Source organism: Eptesicus fuscus, chromosome 1 (genome assembly GCF_027574615.1).
Source record: "Eptesicus fuscus isolate TK198812 chromosome 1, DD_ASM_mEF_20220401, whole genome shotgun sequence".
Lineage (NCBI taxonomy): Eukaryota > Metazoa > Chordata > Mammalia > Chiroptera > Vespertilionidae > Eptesicus > Eptesicus fuscus.
The window spans coordinates 22,331,623-22,352,959 of NC_072473.1; the positions used below are offsets into that span (position 1 = coordinate 22,331,623).

The 21,337-nt window shown below is 40.3% G+C and overlaps 2 protein-coding genes across 3 annotated transcripts in view; one reads left to right on the forward strand and one right to left on the reverse strand.

Moving 5' to 3' along the window:
* The window catches only part of DMD (dystrophin), a 1,914,059-nt gene that overhangs the window by 836,023 nt on the left and 1,056,699 nt on the right, over nt 1–21,337 (reverse strand). The window lies entirely within an intron of this gene.
* Nucleotides 5,659–6,311, forward strand: LOC103297867 (sperm acrosome membrane-associated protein 4-like). Its single transcript, XM_008154604.3, has one exon. The coding sequence runs from the start codon at nt 5,893–5,895 to the stop codon at nt 6,178–6,180; it is 288 nt and encodes a 95-aa protein (XP_008152826.2). The 5' UTR covers nt 5,659–5,892; the 3' UTR covers nt 6,181–6,311.

Sequence of the window (21,337 nt, forward strand, 5' to 3'; positions counted from 1 at the left end):
GATAGCTTATAATGAGATTGTGGGGCACACTTTTCGGCTAGTTATGACATTTGCATTAGATATATACTCACAGACCTTGTGCTTCCCTCCACCATAGCATTTACCTTACACTAATTTATTATTGACGGTTACCTCCCTCACTGAGCTTTGATTTCTGGATGAACTAGATTTCTACATATCATAGATTTTCAATAAATAGCTGTTGAATGAAAGACAAACATTTTCTAAATTGAGAATTAATTTATTTTTTAAAGGTAAGAATCAATACATGTCTAGAGTTAATCAACAACATAAAAATGTAATTTTACCTTTATGTTAGGAAGCTTTAATTAACAGACAAAAATATTAGTAAATTGGACTATATAAACAAGAGAGACTTCTGAATGGCAAAAAGAAAACAAAGTCAAAGGACAAATGACAAATTGCAAAGTAAAAATAATATTTGTGACTTACATCTCTAATAGGGGACCAATATTCCTAACACATAAGAGAGCTTCTGCCAACTAACAAGACAAAGGCCAACAATCCAAATGAAAATTGGACAGAAGTTAAGGAAAGTTGATAAAAACAAAACACAAATAGATTTTAAACTTACAAAAATAATGTAAGTCATGGTCATAATGAGAGGTCTGAAAATTTCACCTAATACACTGACAAAAACCTAAGCCTGAAAACACACTATGCTGCCAAAGTTGTGGAAAATGCAGACCCTTATACATGGCCAGTGGGATGTATATATTGGTGCATTCCTTGTGGAAGACAATTTGGCAATATCTATTAAATGCATGTAACCTTTGATCCATAACTTTCACTTCTAGGACTTTTTCTTTGAAGCACAGAGAACCCAAACAAGAGGAATCCAAAGAGGACCACACCAAGACACATCATAATTAAAATGTCAAGGGCAAAAGACAAAGAGAGAATCTTAAAAGCAGCAAGAAAAAAACACACCAGTTACCTACAAGGGAGTACCCATACTACTGTCAGCTGATTTCTCAACAGAAACTATGCAGGCCAGAAGGGAGTGGCAAGAAATATTCAAAGTGATGAATAGCAAGAACCTACAACCAAGATAACTCTACCCAGCAAAACTATCATTTAGAATTGAAGGTCAGATAAAGAGCTTCACAGACAAGAAAAAGCTAAAGGAGTTCATCACCACCAAACAGTATTATATGAAATGCTGAAGGATATTCTTTAAGAAAAGGAAGAAAAAAAAAAGGTAAAGATAAAAAAATTATGAACAACAAAGTGATAACAAATACATATCTATCAACAAGTGAATCTAAAAATCAAATGAATAAAAAAAGTTGATGAACAGAATAAACTGGTGAATAGAATCAAATCAGGGGCATGGAAATGGAATGGACTGATGATTCTCAGAGGGAAGGGGGTCTGGGGGTGTGGGAAGAGATTAGACAAAGATCTTATATGCATATATACAGTACCTATGGACACAGACAATAGGGTGGCAAGGGCCTGGGGTGGGGTGGGAATCAGGTGGTGGGTAGCTATGGGGGGGACAAAAGAGGGACATCTGTAATAATCTCAACAATAAAGATTAAAAAAGTTAAAAATATTTTTATTGAGTTTTAGAGAGAGAGAAAGGGAGAAGGAGAGAGAAACATCAATTGGCTGCTACCTACAGGCCCCCTAATCAGAGATGGAGCCTGAAACCTGGGCCTGTGCCTTGACCAGGAATTGAACCAGCAACCCTTCGGTGCATGAGATGATGCCCAACCAACTGAACCACACCAGCCAGGGCTCTAGGAATTTATCTTGTAAATATATTTCTAAAACCAAAATCATTGTTTGTTGAGGGTAGGACAGATTGTGGATGGGATGGGAGACATTTCACTATATTTAAAAAATATAAATCAATTTACTCTGCAGTTACATAAGTTAATTTGGAAAGAAAATTACTAGCTTTAATTCATACCAAAAATACTTTATATATTTTAATAACAAATCGTTATTAATAGGATATAACTTATCTAAAGCTATCAGTTAACAATCCTCTTATTATTATTTTAAATATATTGTTATTGATTTCAGAGAGAGAGGAAGAGAGAGAGAGAGAGAGAGAGAGAGAGAGAGAGAGAGAGAGAGACATCAATGATGAGAGAGAACCATTAATCAGCTGCCTCCTGCACACCTACACTGGAGATCGAGCCCTCAACTCGGGCATGTGCCCTGACCAGAAATCGCAAAGTGATCTCCTGGTTCATAAGTCGACACTCAACCACTGAGCCACGCTGACGGACAAAAATTCTCTGATTATTTTCTTATGATATCACTTAGTTAATAGTAAGGTGGAATTTGAGATCATCTAACACATAACTTTTGTGCTCCCCCCACCCCATTCAAAACAGTATTCAGGAATTGATTTCTTCTATATACTTCATGGGAAAAAATAGCAGATGTGAACAGTTTATGATTTAGACTAAGGGTAAGATTTATGGCAGTTTCTAAATGGTTTAAAATAATTTTCTCTTATATATACTACTTCATATCCTTATCAAAATATTAATGTAAAACACTTAACTAGTAAAATGTATTATTTCTTTCCAATAATCTTTTTAAGTATTATAAAGTCATGCTCTTCATAAAACATATTCCCTGTGGTGAAAGAAAACAATTAAAAACATTCAGTTCTCTTATGCATTAATTTAGTATCTAACTGAGTCTTGACCTAATTTCACACAAGATTAGTTTCTATTCCTTTCAATTTCTGAATTTTAATTTCCAAATGTGTAGAAAATTTATCATTAAGATAAGCAGAGCTGTTTGTCTTATAAACAAACAGATATTACATATTAACTTCATATCTTACACCAAAGATATTCTAGAGAAAGTACAGTATTAAGTGTAAAATATTAATAATAACATCCCTGGCCTGGCCATTGATGTTTCTATCTCTCTCTCCCTCTCCCTTCCTCTCTAAAATCAATAAAAATACATTAAAAAATAATAATAACAGCCCTGGCTGGATAGTTCAGTTTGTTGGAGCTTCATCCCACACACCAAAAGTTTGTAAGTTTGATTGCTGGTCAGGGCACATACCTAGATTGTGGGTTTGATCCCTGTTCTCTCTCTTTCCTCTCTCTCTCTCTCTCCTCTCCTCTCTCTCTCTCTCTCTCTCTCTCTCTCTCTCTCTCTTGCTCTCTCTCTAAAATTCAATAAAAACATATCCTTTGTAGAGGATTTAAAAACATTAATAACAAAACTAGAATAAAATACTGGCATGGGGAAGTGCTTTAGAAGTAGAAAGAAATATAAATAAACTATTAAATATAATATTTGTATTATTCTTTTAGAAATTAAGTCCAAGTAGCAGAATTAAAAGCAAATGACAACTGGGAATATTTACAACATCTATCAAAGGGTAACATTGTTATATGTAAAAAGAACATTTAATAAATGAAGAGAGATGGAGGATCTATGGGAAAATTGAATAAAGAATGTAAACAGGAATTTGACATAAAATGCAAACAACCAATAAACAAGAGAAAAGTCCAATCACTAAGTAATCAATAAAATGCAAATTTAAACAGCAATGATATGCCATCATTTGCCTATTATATTTTCTTTTAAAACAGGTATTTGTCAAAGTTCTGAAAAATAAGCACTCTTATGATGTTTGTTGGAACCTAAGTTATTATATTTGTAGGAAGTACTTTGATAATTCAAAACACAAAGCAAGACTTCTATCTGAAAAACTAGAAACACTACTGAGAGATTAAGGGACAACTAAACAAATATAGGAATTCATGCACGGTGGGGTCCGTTGGCCTGGCTGGTGATTGGGGCCGGCCAGCCGGGGAGGGACTGCGGGAGGGCTCCAGGGCATGTCCAGCCCTCTTGCCCAGTCCTGATCTGCCAGACCCCAGCAGCAATCTAATCTACAGGTCAGAGCGTCTGCCCCTTGGTAGTCAGTGCGTGTCATAGCAACTGGTCAAGCAGTCGACCGATCCATCGGACACTTAGCACATTACACTTCTATTATATAGGATAACTTGTTCCTCTATTGGAAGGAACCAATTGAAGGAACATATTGGAAGATCTAATATTGTAAAGATATCAGTTCTCTTGAAATAATTTGTGAATTCAATGTAATCTCAATCAAAATAGCAACAGCTAGTTTTTAATAAAAATTGATATGACAGCTCTAAGATTTATATGGAAATACAAAGAGCCAAGAATATTCAAGGGAATCTTGAAGAATAACAAGGTTTAACAGCATAGGGAAATAGTCAGTAATATTGGAATAAGTGGGGCCAGGCAGGTACTTGAAGCAGTGGGGGGACCACTCTGTTAAAATACATGGTTTTCTAACCACTTTGCTGTACATCTGTAATTAAGATAGAGTGATATTGAATGTAAACTGTAACGGAAAAATAAAATATAAAATAAAATGTATTTGTATACTTAGTCTCTTTAGCCTTGAGGAAAAAATAGGATGCTTAAAACCATATATCATTATTTATTATTATTAATTCTTTATGGTATTGCTGTGAGAACAAATAGACTATAATATTTACTTAATTTATGATAATAGTGCCACTTTAGTTAAGTGAGGAGTGAATGATTCCAATAAATGGTTCCAGATATGCAGAAAAGGACATGCACATCCTAACAGCATTATTCATAATAGCCTCATACTAGACACAACCCAAATGAATACCAACAGTAGACTGGGTAAACTGTGGCATATCCACACAATGGAATAGTGTAAAGAGAATAAATTAATAAGATTATGACACATGCACTATTATAGAAAAATCTCACAAAAGTAATGTTGAATTGGAGAAAACAAACATATGATTCCACTCATTAATTTCAATGGGAGGTAAAACTAATATAGGTGTTAAAGTTCATAAGAATGCTTATCCTTGGATAAGGGCAATAGCTTGGAAAGGGTTAATAACTATGAAGAAGCATGAGAGAGACTCCTGAGCTAATATTCTAATTCTTGATCCACATACTAGAAGCATGGCTATGCTAACTTTTAAACAATCCATCAACTTCTTATGATTTGTGCACTTCTATATGCATCTCTTATCCTTCAATTTAAAAGATTACATGAAAACATTTTAAAACTTTAAACATATTCATTCCTTTCAACCAAAAAAATTTACATCTATAAATTTTCCTAGGGAAATATTAGAAATATACATAGAGACATATGACAAGAAATCTCAATCAATTCTGTCACTTATACTAGTGAAAAACTGAAACAAAATCCCTCAAGTAGAATAAATTGCATTCATATAATGGAATTCTTGGCATCCATGAACATACCTATCATGAAAGAAATTCTATTATGTTGAAAAATATTCATGACATATTGATAATAAAGCATATACCAAACATAAATTATCTTTGATATTCTGTGTATATTTTATAACTCAGTATCTACACATAAAGATACACATTAAAAAAATAAATGAAAACACCTGCACCAAATTATTAGCCATGGTTTTGGGGGCTGTTACCAATTAATAATTTTTTAATTTAAATGTTAATATATTTTGGCCTTTTCCAAAGTTACCACACAGATTGTGATACCCCTCCCCCACTCATGACCTCACCCCCAGAGTGGCCAGTGGAACCCTGAGGGGTCTGTGAGGTCACCCCATTCCGCTTCACAAACACTCTCTTGGGGGCAGCAGCCACTGGCTGTCTCTGTCCCAGGGAAGCTTCAGGGACCCTGGGACCCAGGAGACGTGGTCAAAAAGAAGCTCCTGAGAGGGACACGGATCATTGGGAACCAAGGACACTCCAAGTGCTGACCCCGGGAGGCCAGATCCAGGGGCAGAAGTCTCGTGGGCGTGCGGAGTGTCATTCAGCAGTTCCAGAAGGCCCACCACCACCCACCGCCACCAGGCCACGATGGTTCTTGGCTGGCTCCTGCTCCTGGTGATGGCTCTGCCCACAGTCATGACAGGCACCAAGGACCGCATCTTCTATGAGCTGACCGAGTCCTTGACCTGCCCTGGCACCAACAAAGACTGCATGCTGTCCACTCCCTATGGGCACCCTGAAGATCCTGTCACCTACCAGCTCATCTCCACCTGCCATTATGGTGAACTGTGTAACAGGGCCGCGACCCCTGCAGACAGCCTGAAGGCTGGGACCACCACAGGCCGGATGCTGCGTGTGCTGCTGCTGCTTCAATGACTGTGACCAGCGTGGAGGGAACGGCCTGGGACTAGTCTAAGGACACCGCTGCTCCTTGTGCCTCCTGCCCCCCTGTTTCCCCTCCCCCTTCCCCCCATTCAATGGCCAGAGGCCCTAGACAAAAAATAAAATCAGAATGAAAAATCTGTACTGTAGTTTTTCATGGGAATGATAATGTAACAGATTTTAGAAATAAGTAATAGTTATTGGGTTTTTATAGCTATGAGGAGTGATGAGTTGAGGCGACTATCCAGATAATCTAGGACCAGAGGCCAGATTTCTTTAAACTGTGAAAGGCGACTCCTTAAAAAAAATAAACATAGTTTCACACTTATATCAGAAATTCTACTTCTAATAATTTGTTAATGCAATATTGATGTGTACTAATATTAAACTATAAGAATGTTTGCTACAGCCTCATGTATAAAAGCAAAACATGCTAAACAAAATGGTATGGATTAACTATTATGGAACATTAATTCAGTGAAATACTCTGTGGCTATTTAAAAAGTGATCAGCAGATGAGTGGATTAAAAAAACTGTGGTACATCTACATGATGGAATACTACACTGCGGTAAAAAAGGAGTTCTTACCATTTGCAACAGCATGGGTGGAACTGGAGAGCATTATGCTAAGTGAAATAAGCCAGTCAGAGAAAGATAAATATCACATGATCTCACTCATTTATCTTACCTTATAATAGAGAAATATGCAAATTGACCGCACCTTCGCTATGCCCATGATTGGGCCTGCCAGAGGCTGGGGGCGGGACTCCGGGTGGCCTAACTGGCCATTGAGAAAACCAAGATGGCGGCGACAAATCCTCTTAGTTCCGGGGGTCCTGGTGAGTGATGGCAACCCTAGAGGGGCGTGGTATGCACAGCCAGCAGCCTCCGCGGGGTCCCGGGACCCATCGCGACCGGGTGGGCGGGGCCGGGCACGGCCAGCAGCCGCCCGGGGGTCCCGGGACCCAACGCGACCGGGGGGGCGTGGCCGGGCACGGCCAGCAGCCTCCCGGGGGTCCCAGGTTCAATGGCGACCGGGGGGCGTGGCCGGGCACGGCCAGCAGCCTCCCGGGGGTCCCAGGTTCAATGGCGACCCGGGGTGGCGTGGCCGGGCACGGCCGCCGCTCCAGGGGTGATGTCCCTGGGCAATCGCCACCCTCGCCTAAATGGCTGGTGCTGAGAGGGATCAATGGGGCCAGTGGAAGGAGCAGGTGGTAGTTGACCACCGAGGCCATCTGCAGCAGCCGGATGCAGAGCTGGGGTCCACGTTCTCCAGGTTGGCCTCCGTGGGGGCCCGAGTCGCACCCATAGTAGCCGAGTGGGCATGCTGGCATAGTAGCCCCAGCATGAGGCCAGCTTCCCAAGCCAGGCTGCGGAGGGAGGGAGGGCCTCTGGGCTGGGAGCACTCCCCCACCCCAGTGGACAGGGCACAGAGAGCAAGCAGCAGAGAGCTACTAGAGGTGGTGGGTGTGGTGGCCTGGCTTCCAAGAGGCTGGCTTCAGCTGCTGTGGCCTGCGCTGAGGTGGCTGGTGGTGGGGGCAACTGCATGGGCGCATCCGAGGCTGGGGCACTGGGAGACGTGGGACTGCAGCCCAGAAAGCGAGGCTCCGGAGGACCTGGTCACCGACCCCGGGCATTAAAGCCGCCTCCTACAAGATGTATCCTAGCCTAGGTGTGTGGGAAGCAGATTCAGGAACCTCTCCCTTTGCGGCGCCAGAGCCCAGGCCTGCCAGCACCCCAGAGGAGACCCCCACCAGGATCGGGGGCGTGACCAGTCTCTAAACCAGGGTGGCCATTAGCCTAGGCCTGCCAGCACCCCAGAGAAGACCCCCACCAGGATCGGGGGCGTGACCAGCCTCCAAACCGCCAGTGACCCTAACCCAGGCCTGCCAGCCCCCCAGAGGAGATCCCCACCAGGATCGGGGGCGTGACCAGCCTCTAAACCTCCCGCAGCCCTAGCCCAGGCCTGCCAGCACCTCAGAGGAGACCCCTGCCAGGATTGGGGTCATGGCCAGCCTTCAAACTGTGGCGGCCCCTAGCCCAAGGAGGCCTCCTGGCCGAGGACGCCTGAGTCTGTTCTTGACCTAGGGCCGGACTCTCCCCACAAGGGACTCAGAAGCCACCAGAGTCTAACTGCCAGTCTCTGGGAGTGCATCCACTGTCCACCAAAAAGTAGGGCCATCAAAGCATTCAGTCTCAGTGCAGGCACAGGTCTGTGGCTGACGGGGTGGAGGCCAGACCAAAACAAAACAGCAGAAACACCCTGCCCACCTGGGCGGGTACTGCTGTAGTCCACGTGGCCTGGGCAGTGTAGAAAGCGCTACCTTCTCCCAGGTCCTGTGCTGGCACCGCCGCCTCGCTCACCCTCAAGCCCCCCTGAGTCCTGACAGCAAAGTGTGTGGGGCATTCTGCAGGAGTTGTGCCGTTCTGGGTGCTTTTGCCCAAAGACACACTTTGGGATGAATTCAGAGCCACATCTCATTTCCCATGACACTGGAAGAACCATGTAAAAGGATTTTGACAAAAGCTTTCCACATCTCTGTTTATTCTTTTGAATCCATAAAACGACCTTAAAAAAAGCATCCGGGCCACCTAAGAAAGAATGCACTTTCTGGCCAGAGCACGCAGGATTCTTTTGCCCAACAGGTTAAAGGGAGCAGAGCTGGCACAGTGGGAATGGCCCTGGTGCCCTATGAGGAGACCGGGGGAATGGGGTTGCCGAAATTCCATAAGCCTCTTGCCACCTTCTCCTTTGCAAACCACACCATCCAGATCCACCAGGACTGGAGGCAACTGGGAATCACAGCCGTGATTTGGGACATGGTGAGCAAATCTTGAGGGGCCTCTGTAAACATCTGCAATTGATTATAAGACTGGTCTTTATTTAAAAAGAAATAAAAGAACAGCTTTGTTGAGAAATATCCATATACTGTACATGTCACCTAAAGTGTACAATGAACTGGTTTTTTAAAGTAAATTCAGAGTGGTACAACCATCACCATGCTCAATTTTTAAATATCTTCATGACCCATCCCCTCCAAAAAAAACTTCTACCCATTGGAATCACTTTCCTGATCATCTTCCCCAAAATAGATTGCACTTTAAAGGTGGGTGAAGGAAAGTTGAGGGAAGTTAAAACACTGCACAAAGGATATTGTAAGATGACAAAGCCCAAAGTGAAGCTCATGTGTTTTCTTTAAAAAATATATATTTTTAAAATGTCAGAAAGGGAGAGGGAGAGAGAGATAGAAACATCAATGATAAGAATCACTGATCAGCCGAAACCGGTTTGGCTCAGTGGATAGAGCGTCGGTCTGCGGACTGGAAGGTCCCAGGTTCGATTCCGGTTAAGGGCATGTACATTGGTTGCTGGCACATATCCTGGTGGGGGGTGTGCAGGAAGCAGCTGGTCGATGTTTCTCTCTCATCGATGTTTCTAGCTCTCTATCCCTCTCCCTTCCTCTCTGTGAAAAATCAATAAAATATATTAAAAAAAAAAAAAAAGAATCACTGATCAGCTGCCGCCCACAGGCCCCCTACTGGGGATTGAGCCCAAAACCCAGGCATGTGTGCCCCTGATCAGAATCAAACCTGGACTCTTCAGTCCACAGGCCGATGCTCTCTCCATTAAGCCAAACTGACCAGGGCCATGTGTTTTCTTCAAGTTCTGCGTGGTTTTAATGGTCCCCAAATCTATACTAATAAAAGGATAATATGCTAATTAGAGTGGTTGTCTTCCGGACATCTTTCCAGACAAAGCCGCAGTGGCTACAAAGGCCAAGGCTCAGGCAGCCATAACCAGCTGCAGTGGCAGCAGCATTGGGGTTATGGGGGTGGTGCCTCCAGAGGGAGGCCAGACTGGGGGCCAAGGCACAGGCAGTTTGGGGTGATCAGGCTGATAGGGGAGGACAAGGTAGGGGCAATCAGGCTGGCAGGAGATCAAGGTAGGGGCGAGCAGGCAGGCAGGCAGTGGGGTTAGGGACAATCAGGCAGGCAGGCAGGTGAGTGGTTAGGAGCCAGCGGTTCCGGATTGTGAGAGGGATGTCCGACTGCTGGAAGTTGGACATCCCCTGAGGGGTCCCAGATTGAAGAGGGTGCAGATTGGGCTGAGGGGCACACCCCCCACCCCCACCCCCAGTGCACGAATTTCGTGCACCGGGCCTCTAGTAGAAAATAATGAACAACAGAAACTGATGAACAAAAACAGATCCAGAGACAGGGAAACATTGATCAGACCATCAAATCTCAGAGGGAAGGTAGGGGAGGGCGGGAGTAAGGGGGAGAGATCAACCAAAGGACTTGTATGCATGCATATGAGCCTATCCAATGGACACAGCCAACGGGGGTGAGGGCACGATTGGGGACGTTGGGAGGGTAATGGGGGGATAAGGACACATATGTAACACCTTAATCAATAAAGAAATTTTTTAAAAAAGTGATCTAGATATATATTTAGCAATAGGAAAAATGTATAATTTAACAAGTTTTAAAGTTGCAATTTTTTGCTGAAACCAGTTTGGCTCAGTGGATAGAACGTCGGCCTGGGGACTGAAAGTTCCCAGGTTCGATTCCGGTCAAGGGCATGTACCTTGGTTGCGGGCACATCCCCGGTAGGGGGTGTGCAGGAGGCAGCTGGTCGATGTTTCTCTCTCATCGATGTTTCTAGCTCTCTATCCCTCTCCCTTCCTCTCTGTAAAAAATCAATAAAATATATTTAAAATAAAATAAAATAAAATAAAGTAAAGTTGCAATTTTTGGGTTATGGGCCATCTTTTCTTAGATGTGCTTTTAATTTTTCTGCAATGAATATTTACTACTTTTAATATGAAAATGGCATGTATATTCCTCCTCTGGAAACAGAATATTTGTGTAGTACTTATAATACACCAAGCATTATTCTAAGTGTTTTTTAATATATCAACATTTAATAACAATCCTATTATGTAGGTACTATTATTGCCCCTATTTTACATATGAAAAGCTGACTCAGAGAGGCGAAGTGACTTGCCCAAATTCACTCAACCAATCATGGTAACTGAGCTAAAATTTGAATCCAAGATGCCAAGCTTATAAGCTCATGCTCTTAACCATTATACCATTTTGTCTCTCATCCCTTTTAGCTGTACCATTTTGAGAAAACATATGAGTACAAAAGCCAGTCCACTTTCTTTCACAGCATTTCCTTGAATAAACTCCTTTAGGTACTGATTGAATCTTACTACACTTTTTTCATAATTTTGAATGTATGTGGGATGATAAAGTCCCATTGTCATTGCAACTACTAAATTCAACTTCCCAAATTACCACTTGTTTTATTTTCTTGCTTAAATCATACGACTGATTCCCAATTGTTTCCAAATTCTTTAGCCTGCCTTTAAAAAACAAGCTCTCAATAATCTGACTTTATCTATTACTCTTTACATCTTTTTGATAACAAAACTCCATTTTGTTCAAAATAGTGACCTCATTGTTCCTGGTATGACCCTTGACTTTTCTTCCTTCTGTTCCCCTTTCATTGTCTACTTTGCCATTGAAAGGTTTTCATTTCCTTGAATAAAAGACTTCCTTTCTTAATTAACGCATAAAAAAAACCTTCCCTATCCTTCATGTTTTGGGTAATGAAAGTGTCACATTCTGAAGGAAAATTGCCTGATCCCTCAGATGGAAATAATTATTCTTTCTAATAAACTCTGTAGCGTTTATTATCTGTGCTACTCCAACAGACCCTGTCAAGTATTGGGGTTTTTTCTTCATTTTAGCTATTCTCATTCAACTTGTATCTTCTTCCTGTGCCTCGCTCCAAAAGCTTGAAAGTGCGTACACACACACAATATACACACACACACACAAAACACACACACACACACACACACACACACACACACACACACACACACACACACACCACATACCAGTGATGGGCAACCTTTTGAGTTTGGTGTGTCAAACTTCGCCAAAAAAAGAAGCATAATTCGGGTAGTGTGTCACATTGAGGAAAAAACTTTATTTGCAAATGTTTCATCCTCAGGAGCAGCAAATGTTTCATCCTCAGCATGTGGCCGCCTCAGCAGCCGCGTGTCATCAGAAATGGCTACACGTGTCAGTGCTGACACGCGTGTCATAGGTTCGCCATCACTGCCACATACCATATACATTCAGCCACAATTGAATTTTACAACTTTGTATACCCTTACCACTTTTTCTTATGAACAGTCACACAAAGTAACCAATCATCTACTAATAGAACAGAGAAGAGAGAAATTAAAGTTGAGGATTAAAAGCAAGACTCTCTTCAGAGTACTTATGTTCTTACATATGTTGCATTTCTAGCTCTGCTTCTTGTTTTAGACTATTTGTGAATGCCCAAGCTCAGTAGAAGAGTAAGAACAGTTCTTGTCTGGCAGCTGGACTGGTGAAATGTGATTAGAGGAACATAGTAGGATCTGGTCAGTCAAGAAAACTAACAAGCCCAGCTGGTGTGGTTCAGTGGTAGAGAGTAGACCTATGAACCAAGAGGTCAGGGTTTAATTCTGGTCACATACCTAGGTTGTGGACTTGATCCCCAGTGGGGAGCATGCAGGAGGCATCCAATTAATGATTCTCTCTCATCATTGATGTTTCTATCTCTCTCTCTCCCTCTCCCTTCCTCTCTGAAATCAATAAAAATATTTTAAAAAAGAAAATTAACAATACAGGTAGAAAACTCAATTCTTGACATTTTTTTGTTGTTATGTTGATGTCATGGATTCTGGAGCTAGAGGCAATTCTGGATATGCCTTAATTAAAGCATTGGCAGGAATACTGCCCATGCAATTAATTCAGTTAATATTTACCCAGTAAGTTATTTTTCTTCTGGCCACTGTCCTATATAGTATCTATAAATCTATTGCTTTTTTAGTTGATTCAAGTTGCCTGTTGTATGGCTAAGTATAACCTTCAATGCCAACACCCTTCCACCTTGAAAAATGTTAAATAATGATACATTCTGAATGCACTTTAAACAAATACTTTCTTGCCATCAACCAAAGGTTTAAGAAAAAAACACCTCTCCAAATTTAGCAATGCTGTTTAAATTATTTAAGTAGACCATTATCTTCCTTGGATAAAATATGTGTGGTATGAAATATTTGGAGATCTCATTTCACCTTGCATATTTTTCAACCTCAGTAAATTAAAACTACTAGAGAACCAGAATTTAGGAAAGATATATTCTCAGGCACAATGCTCCTTTTTTTTTTTTTTTTTACAACTGGTCTCATGGTAAAATATCCCTCAGTAGGAGTCATTTATTTTCTTTCCCTCTGGTAATTTAATAAAAGAATAATGACCATAAAACTGAAAAAAATACATTATGGTTACATGCCACCAGCCATTTAAAAATTATAAATCCATATACAATTTTCAAATGACCAATTACAATTCATTTTTAGGACAGTCACCCTCCAATGGCATAACTAATTACGATTATACTTGAAAGTTAGTGGATTTTCTCTTTACAGCATGTGGTCATTACTTACAATGTTTAAAGATCTATATTTCCTACATTGCTTCCAGTTTTAAGGAAATACACTAATGAAGTCTAAGTCTCCTGTATGAAATCACAGTGTATATTAGTTTCGTTGCATAACCACTTCATTACCACATCTGAATTTTGTTATTGTTGCTAAAGATCTGAAATGCTTAATACATGGTGAGATAAATGAGTATTTCTAGGGAGATTTCAAAGTCAGTAAAATTTGATGTACAATAAACAGGTTTGCAATCTTTGGAGAACTCAGCCCTTATTACCACACTAAACCCATACTGGCTTTTAAATAAACCTTGGTGTTCAAGATTAGTATTCTTGTTCATTAATTCCTTAGTTTGCAGTATAAGCAACTAACTACATGGTACAAATAATCATTAATATTACACATAGTTAATGGAAAATATTTTTGACTATGTACCTTGATTCAAACCTATCCTGAAGTTAGGTAACAAGCCCTATAAGGGCTTCCAGAGGCATTAGACAAATAAAATAAATTGGGGAAATTGATTTGCCCCAAACTTCAATAGCTATCGTTTATCTTCTATAATGGATTTTATTGGGATTTACACCCACCTAACTATCCACCTACCCAAACATTCTTTATTATATGATGTGATTTTGATCACATACAGTTTAAACCCTGAGGACAATAAAACTCACAAAGACATTAAAATGTAATTTTGTATGATACATACACACTCCATAGACTGTGTTGTTACAAATTAACCCCATGCTTTCCTCTTTTGCTCTCTTCCAGCCCATACTCCTTCTAAAACAAGGAAAAAGCTATTTTACTCTCACACTCTCCCATCAGCAGTATTTGTTCCTATTTGTAAAGGATCTTAGCAACAGACTGACCATTACAGAGAAAGGTCCTTTGCCTTCTTAGGAAACACTGTTTTTTTGGGGTCATGCATGTATGTTTTATTCATTTGTTTTGTTTGATCAAAATTCAAGAAAACTAAGCCAGGATCTGTTTACCTAAGTTTACCTAAGCAACAGGAATCATAATAAATATAACAGCTTGATATTGTTAAAGGTAGTTCTTGAGATGTCAGTTAAAATGAGCTGTTTTAAATGTTTTTTAATTGATTTTTTTTAGAGACAGAGGAAGGAGCATGATAAAGAATGAGAAACACTGAGGAGAGAGAAATATCACCAAATGACTGCTTCCTGCATGCCTCCTACAGGGGATTGAACCCACATCCCGAGCATGGGTCCTGGCTTGGTATCAAACCATGACCTCTTGGTTCCTGGGTCAGCACACAACCACTGAGCAGCACTGGCCAGACAAAATTAGCTGTTTTAGTAGCAATTAAAAATATTTTTATTGATTTCAGAGAGGAAGGGAGGAGAAAGAGATAGAAGCATAAATGATGAGAGAGAACAATTGATGGGCTGCCTCCTGCACCCCCCTTACTGGGGATGGAGCCTGCAACCCGGGCATGTGCCCTGACTGGGAATCGAACCATGACCTCCTGTTCACAGGTCAATACTCAACCACTGAGCCACACCATCCCTGCAGCGATTTTTGAAAACCAGACTCTTCTCCTTTGTTCATTTATATAAATCACTATTTTCCAGACTATGGATTTCAGAGAATAAAAGGTAAAATTATGTGATCACATAGCCTCAATTTTTGAAGTTCAGTTAAAAACAATTTGACTATTTAAGTTATATAAGTATTTAAATATGACTTTAAAGTTACTTATAATTAAATACAATTTAAAAATAAGTTCCTCAGTTGCACTTGACATTTCCAATGCTCAAAAGGCACAGTGTATTGGACAACACAGATAGAGAACATATCCATCGCTGTAAAAGATTACCTTGGACAGTGCTGCAAGCCATACTACAGTATTTGTTTCAGAATTGATGTATCTAAAAGACTTATTGCCTGGCTGGTGTGGCTCAGTGGTTGAATATTGAACTATGAATCAGGAGGTCATATTTCAGTTCCCAGTCAGGGTACATGCCTGGATTTGCAGCTCAATCCCCAGTGGGGAGCATGCAGAAGGCAGCTGATAAATGATTACCTCTCATCATTGACGTTTCTGTCTCTCTCCCTCCTACTTCCTTCCTCTCTGAAATCATATATATATATATATACACATACACATACATATACATATACACATATACATATATATATGTATATATGAAATTTATATATATATATATATATATATATATGTACATATATATACACACACACATACATATACATATATATGTATATATATATATGAAATTTATATATATATATATATATATTAATCCTCATGAATTGTTTTTAAAGCAGAATAAACTATTTTAGAAAATAATTTTCAGGAATGTTCATATACATACACAAATTTGCAAGTTTTATTGACATGACAATAAATTGCTGCTCTTAAACTCAACATTTTCTGGCTAGAAAGTGTGTTGTTTTCCAAAACTGATTCCCTAAAAGAAAGAAAATCATGTTGGAATCCTATTTCTTCGCTCTCATCTGAATGAAATCATCAAGATTTTAGTATTTTGAAACAAATGACAGAATCTGCAAAATTCACATTTGCATTTTCTTTGTGTAACAGTCTATATTGTTGCAAATTGATGCATTATTGTCATTCATACTATGAAATAAATGCATATTGTATTACCCACTTAGTGAAACATGCCTAACAGTAAAGAAAATCAATGTCCCTGGGAATTTTAATTTGTCTGAAAAAGAAAATAATAATACGATATAGAAAACCAACTCCTGGAAATGGTGATGTGTAGGGAGGGTGTTTATTGGCTTTGAACACAACAATGGGAGGACATACCACTAGCAAATGTTAAGTGGAAGCTTTACTAGGTGTACAGACAATATGAGGAAAGGGCATACAACTCAAAGCTCTTCATGCTAGCCAGAAAAGAGCACAGAAAAAAATTTGAAGAGACAATAAATATTTGATTTATTTTGAAAAACATGAAAAATCCAGGTAGAAGTCAGGGTCAATGAATTTAGTTTTCTGCCAGGAATGCTTCTATAAGCCCATTTCAAGAAGAGTCTAGGGCAGAGGGCAGCAAACTATGGCTCATGGTTCAAATCCAGCCATGCCCTGTTTTTGTATAATCTGAGAGCTAGGAATTTTATTTTATACTAGAGGCTCAATGCATGAAATTTGTGCAAGAGTAGGCCTTCCTTCCCCCAGCTGCCTGCACCTGCACCGGCTTCCCTCTGGCACCTGGGACCCAGGCTTCCCTTGCAGCCCCAACTTCGTCTGGAAGGTGGTCCAGAAGGACATCTGGTCTAATTAGCATATTATGCTTTTATTATGGTAGATTATGTTAGATTTTAAGTAATTGACAAAAAAATCCAAAAGGCATTTAATACATATAAATTATGTAAAATTTATTCATACCATACCAAATTCAAATGTATGCTGTGAATAAAGTATTACTGGGGCATGGTCATTCCCACTCATTTACATTGAGTAGTTGCTGCTGAGACCTTCTGACCAGCAAAGCCTATAATACTGACTCTCTGCACCTTTACAGAGTTTATTGACTCCTGCTATAGATAACCGAGGAGTTGTGGTTCAACCTCCAGTTCTTCTAAATCTTTTCCCTGCCTGGGTCCCAGAGCTGCTTTAAGGAGTGGATTGGTGAGGTGGTGCCTGGGGTTCAATGTATGAGAAAAAACACCTTTAATTGTAGTATCCATTAATTCATGTCTTCTTGGCAAACTCCTCAGGTAACTTAGACTACCCACAAAACAGCCACCTCCATTGGAAAATTTTAAAAAATCCACAATCCTCCTGGCCTGTTTGTTGTTGAGGAATTTTGTGGCCAGTATGTGCAGATGTCTGGTTTGGTTGGCCACCCACCTGGGACCAGCTAGTTGAAGCCTATAATGGCAATCAGCTAAAATTTGGAACCTGAATATTGCAAGTGGTAAATGTTGAGAAAGATCAAATTATCTGTATCATTTACCTTTAAAATCCTTTCATTTGCTTTCTCAGAAGTTGTACAATTCAGAAAAAAAAGCAAAAGAAAACAGAAGAAATTAAAAAATGGAAATGGTGTACCAACATAAAAGCCAGAAAAATAAATATTAAAAATATTGTTATTATATGTTGTAAATTACTCTTAGCCTTGATGAGCACTGAACTTCACTGATCAGCATGCTTGCTAATAGCTACATGTGGCTCTTAAGCACTTAAAATGCATCTATTTGAAATTGACCATTGTGTACACTAGCTCTTGGATCTCCAAGGAGGTGCAAGGTCAGCCACTGTCTGGGGATGCCCAGCAAGAGCTTCAGAGACATGTGCAGATTCCTTATTTTTGTATGGGGTTTGTAAGTGCCCAGAGGAGGCCCAGCTTTGAAGCAAGGCAGGTTGCTTCTGCCGGGCCTTGGGCCTTCTTTTGGAAGCTCTGGGGCTCTCTGACCTAGCTGCAGTTTGACAGGTTTTAGGCAGAGAAAGGACAGGACATTCATATGCAAAAGCCGATGCACACAGCTTGGGTGGGGTTGTAAATTGGGTGGGACAGGGTCTCTGGGAATCACCAGGGCATAGCAAACAGCAATGGCTGCCAGTCAGCCCTGCACTTGAGAGGTCCCGGTCGCTGAGTCCCACACCCCCATGCAGGAACAATGATCGCTGCAAGCACCTCTGAGAGAAAGCTGCCCTCGTGCTCCTGTCAGGGTCCCCCAGAGTCTCGCCCAGAACTAGAGTACAGAGCAAGTGAGAGCTTATATCTCCCTCCCAATTAAAAGAGCAGAATATCCAGGTGCCACCACTTTCCACACCTCCGCACCTCTTACCAGTCTCAATGCACTTTCTTCACCTCTCTAGTTGTGGAACTTCTACTCAGCCAGCTTTCCTGCGGTTCTGGGTAGTAGTTGTTCTGCCTTTTAGTTGTAATTTTGATGTGGTTGTAAGAGGCAGCAAGTATAGGTGTTTACTTATGCTGCCATCTTGGTTCTCTCCTCACCTATTTATTTTTATTGTTTAATGTGGTAACAGAATATTTAAAATCATATATGTGGCTTACATTATATTCCTATTGGACAGCACTAGTATACAATAATGCTATGCACTAGAAATGACAGAAAAGTAAAAAAAGAAAATCCATATGTGTAAAAAAGGCATGTGACTTTTAGTATATCTACTAATTTCCTTCTTTTAATAAAAAGTAAAAGGTAAAGTTTTAATAAATAGAAAATCAATATCTTCTTCCCTTCACTAAATAAATGCCGAATAAATATTTTAAGCAAGCAGTATGAAGGAGCTTCAAATTACTAGCTTGTCTCAGATGTATCCAGCTGTTTCAAAAGTGTTTCTTATACTCATTGGGATGAAGCAACCTCATGCGTTAATTCCATCTTCTTATTCTCTGGCTTATATGTTTAATTACACTTTCATGCTAAGGCCTCTGGGATGGTCTCTAAAGCATGCTGTTCCTACAAGCCAGAGCTGTGCAGCTTCATTTGCACATCACTGCTGTCCACCTTTTTGGGTACCCAAACTGCATACCATGCAACTATATTTTTTCCTGAACAAAGGAACAGTTACTAATGGGTAATATTACTGTTACATAAGAGACAGGAAAAAGGATGGAGATACAGACATGGGGTCCATTCCTAGGTCTCAGATGAGGAAGCCTGGTGGTGGCTTCCTCTGCAGTAGAGCTGAGCAGCATAACCCAGGGAATGAAAGAGAGAGAGGCTTGTGGCAGGAAAAGGGAAATGAGAGTCAGGGGATTTGAATCAATACTGCATAGAGAGGGGCATGTTGATAATAGAGGACTGGAAGCCGAAGGACCTTGGTTCCAACATCACCTAGGATTGTCCAGTGAATATCGTTGGAATTCCATTTTTTTCAACTGAAAAATGTAGAGATTGGATTAGACTGGCTCTGAGGTGCCTTCTCTAGCTTTGAATGGTCTGTGAATAAATTTCATCTCTGGCAGAGAACAGAGACAAGTGTGTCACTGAGTCTAAAGGAGACACATACTGTGTCAGCCTGACACCTGGATGTCTGGGAAGAAAAGAGATGTTTCTGAGGGTTTATTAGGAGCCTGTGACATAGGCCTATAATGTGGAAAATCCTACTACAATGAGCTACCTTGTCACCCTAAGCAGATGTAAGCTTAATTTTCCTCACAGTAAGATAGTGAACAATATAATAGAGCATAACCAAGCCATTTTAGATCCATGCTAAACACAATCAAGTGCCATGGTGTTTCAGTAATTTATTTACAGGATTTAAACATTTTTCCTCCAAAGCCAGGATTCCTGCCAGATAACCTGTGTTATGGACCTAGTGTGATGACTGACACCAAATGGCTAATAATTTTGAGGCTCTGGTTTTCAAGAGAGAGCTGAGACACAGTCATTCTCAGGCCTTGAAAGCCACCACTTTCAGTATCAGGTTAGGGAAATCCATACTACAAGTCCTGAGACACAGAAGAGGCCAGATGTTGGGGGGCATCAGGACAGTGTTTGTGAATTTAAAGAGAAAGAAACACTCCTCTGAAAGACTAACACAGAACTTGCTCCTAACTTATTCTTGATTCATTCTCTAGAGGCTGCCTCAAAAGTGTGTGTGTGTATGTGTGTGTGTGTGTGTGTGTGTGTGTGTGTGTGTGTGTGTATTTCAGAGAGGAAGGGAGAGGGAGAGAGAGATAGAAACATCAATGATGAGAGGGAATCATTGATCAGCTGCCTCCTGCATGCCCCACACTGGGGATTGAGCCCACAACCTGGACATGTGCCCTGACCAGGAATTGAACTGTGACCTCCTGGTTCACAGGTTGATGCTCAACCACTGAGCCATGCCGGCCAGGCAAGTATATACTCTTCTGAGACACACAAACACAGCTTGACCTTTAGAGCACCTCTGCTGGACTAACATTTCAATATTTTCATTGTGATAAGACTTCAAAACAATAGATACTGTAATTTTTTCTAATGTCTATAGAAACTGAAGCTGGAATCAGAACTATGAACTTGAAGTCACTTTTTTAAAAATCATTACTTCTATATAGGTTACTCAAACTTACTCAGGATACCAGGTTGCATTAATCTATATATTTTTCACAGGTCAAGCAAAAATTAAATAAAAAAAATTCTGAAATTGTTTTCAATCATTTAAATAAACTGTTGAATTGATTAACAGTTAAAAATTATTTAGAGCCTTTGATATACCAGAGGAGTGTGCTAAGTAAAGCATTCCTTCTTTCAATGAGCACTTATTCAGGAAGAAAAGAAAGACATTTTACCACATAATTAAATTACCAAGTAATGAGTACTTTAATGAAGGCCAACATAAAGCACTCTGAAGGCATAAGAGAGAGACAAGTGGCAGCAAGGAAAGGGCTATTTCACAGAGGAGAACTTATTTGAGTTGTGTATTAATGGTTAAACTGGCAAAGGCCCTGCTGGGTAACCGATGGAAAGGAGAGATATTGGTTCAAGCTTGACAATGTGTGGGGAATAGAAAAGAGTTACTTATGACTTGGGTACTTATGATTTGGGTTGGCAGATTAAAAAACAAAAACAGAATGCCCATTTAAATTTGAATTTCAAATAAACAATGAATACTTTAAAATATATTTTTACTAATTTGAGAGAGGAATGGAGAGGGAGAG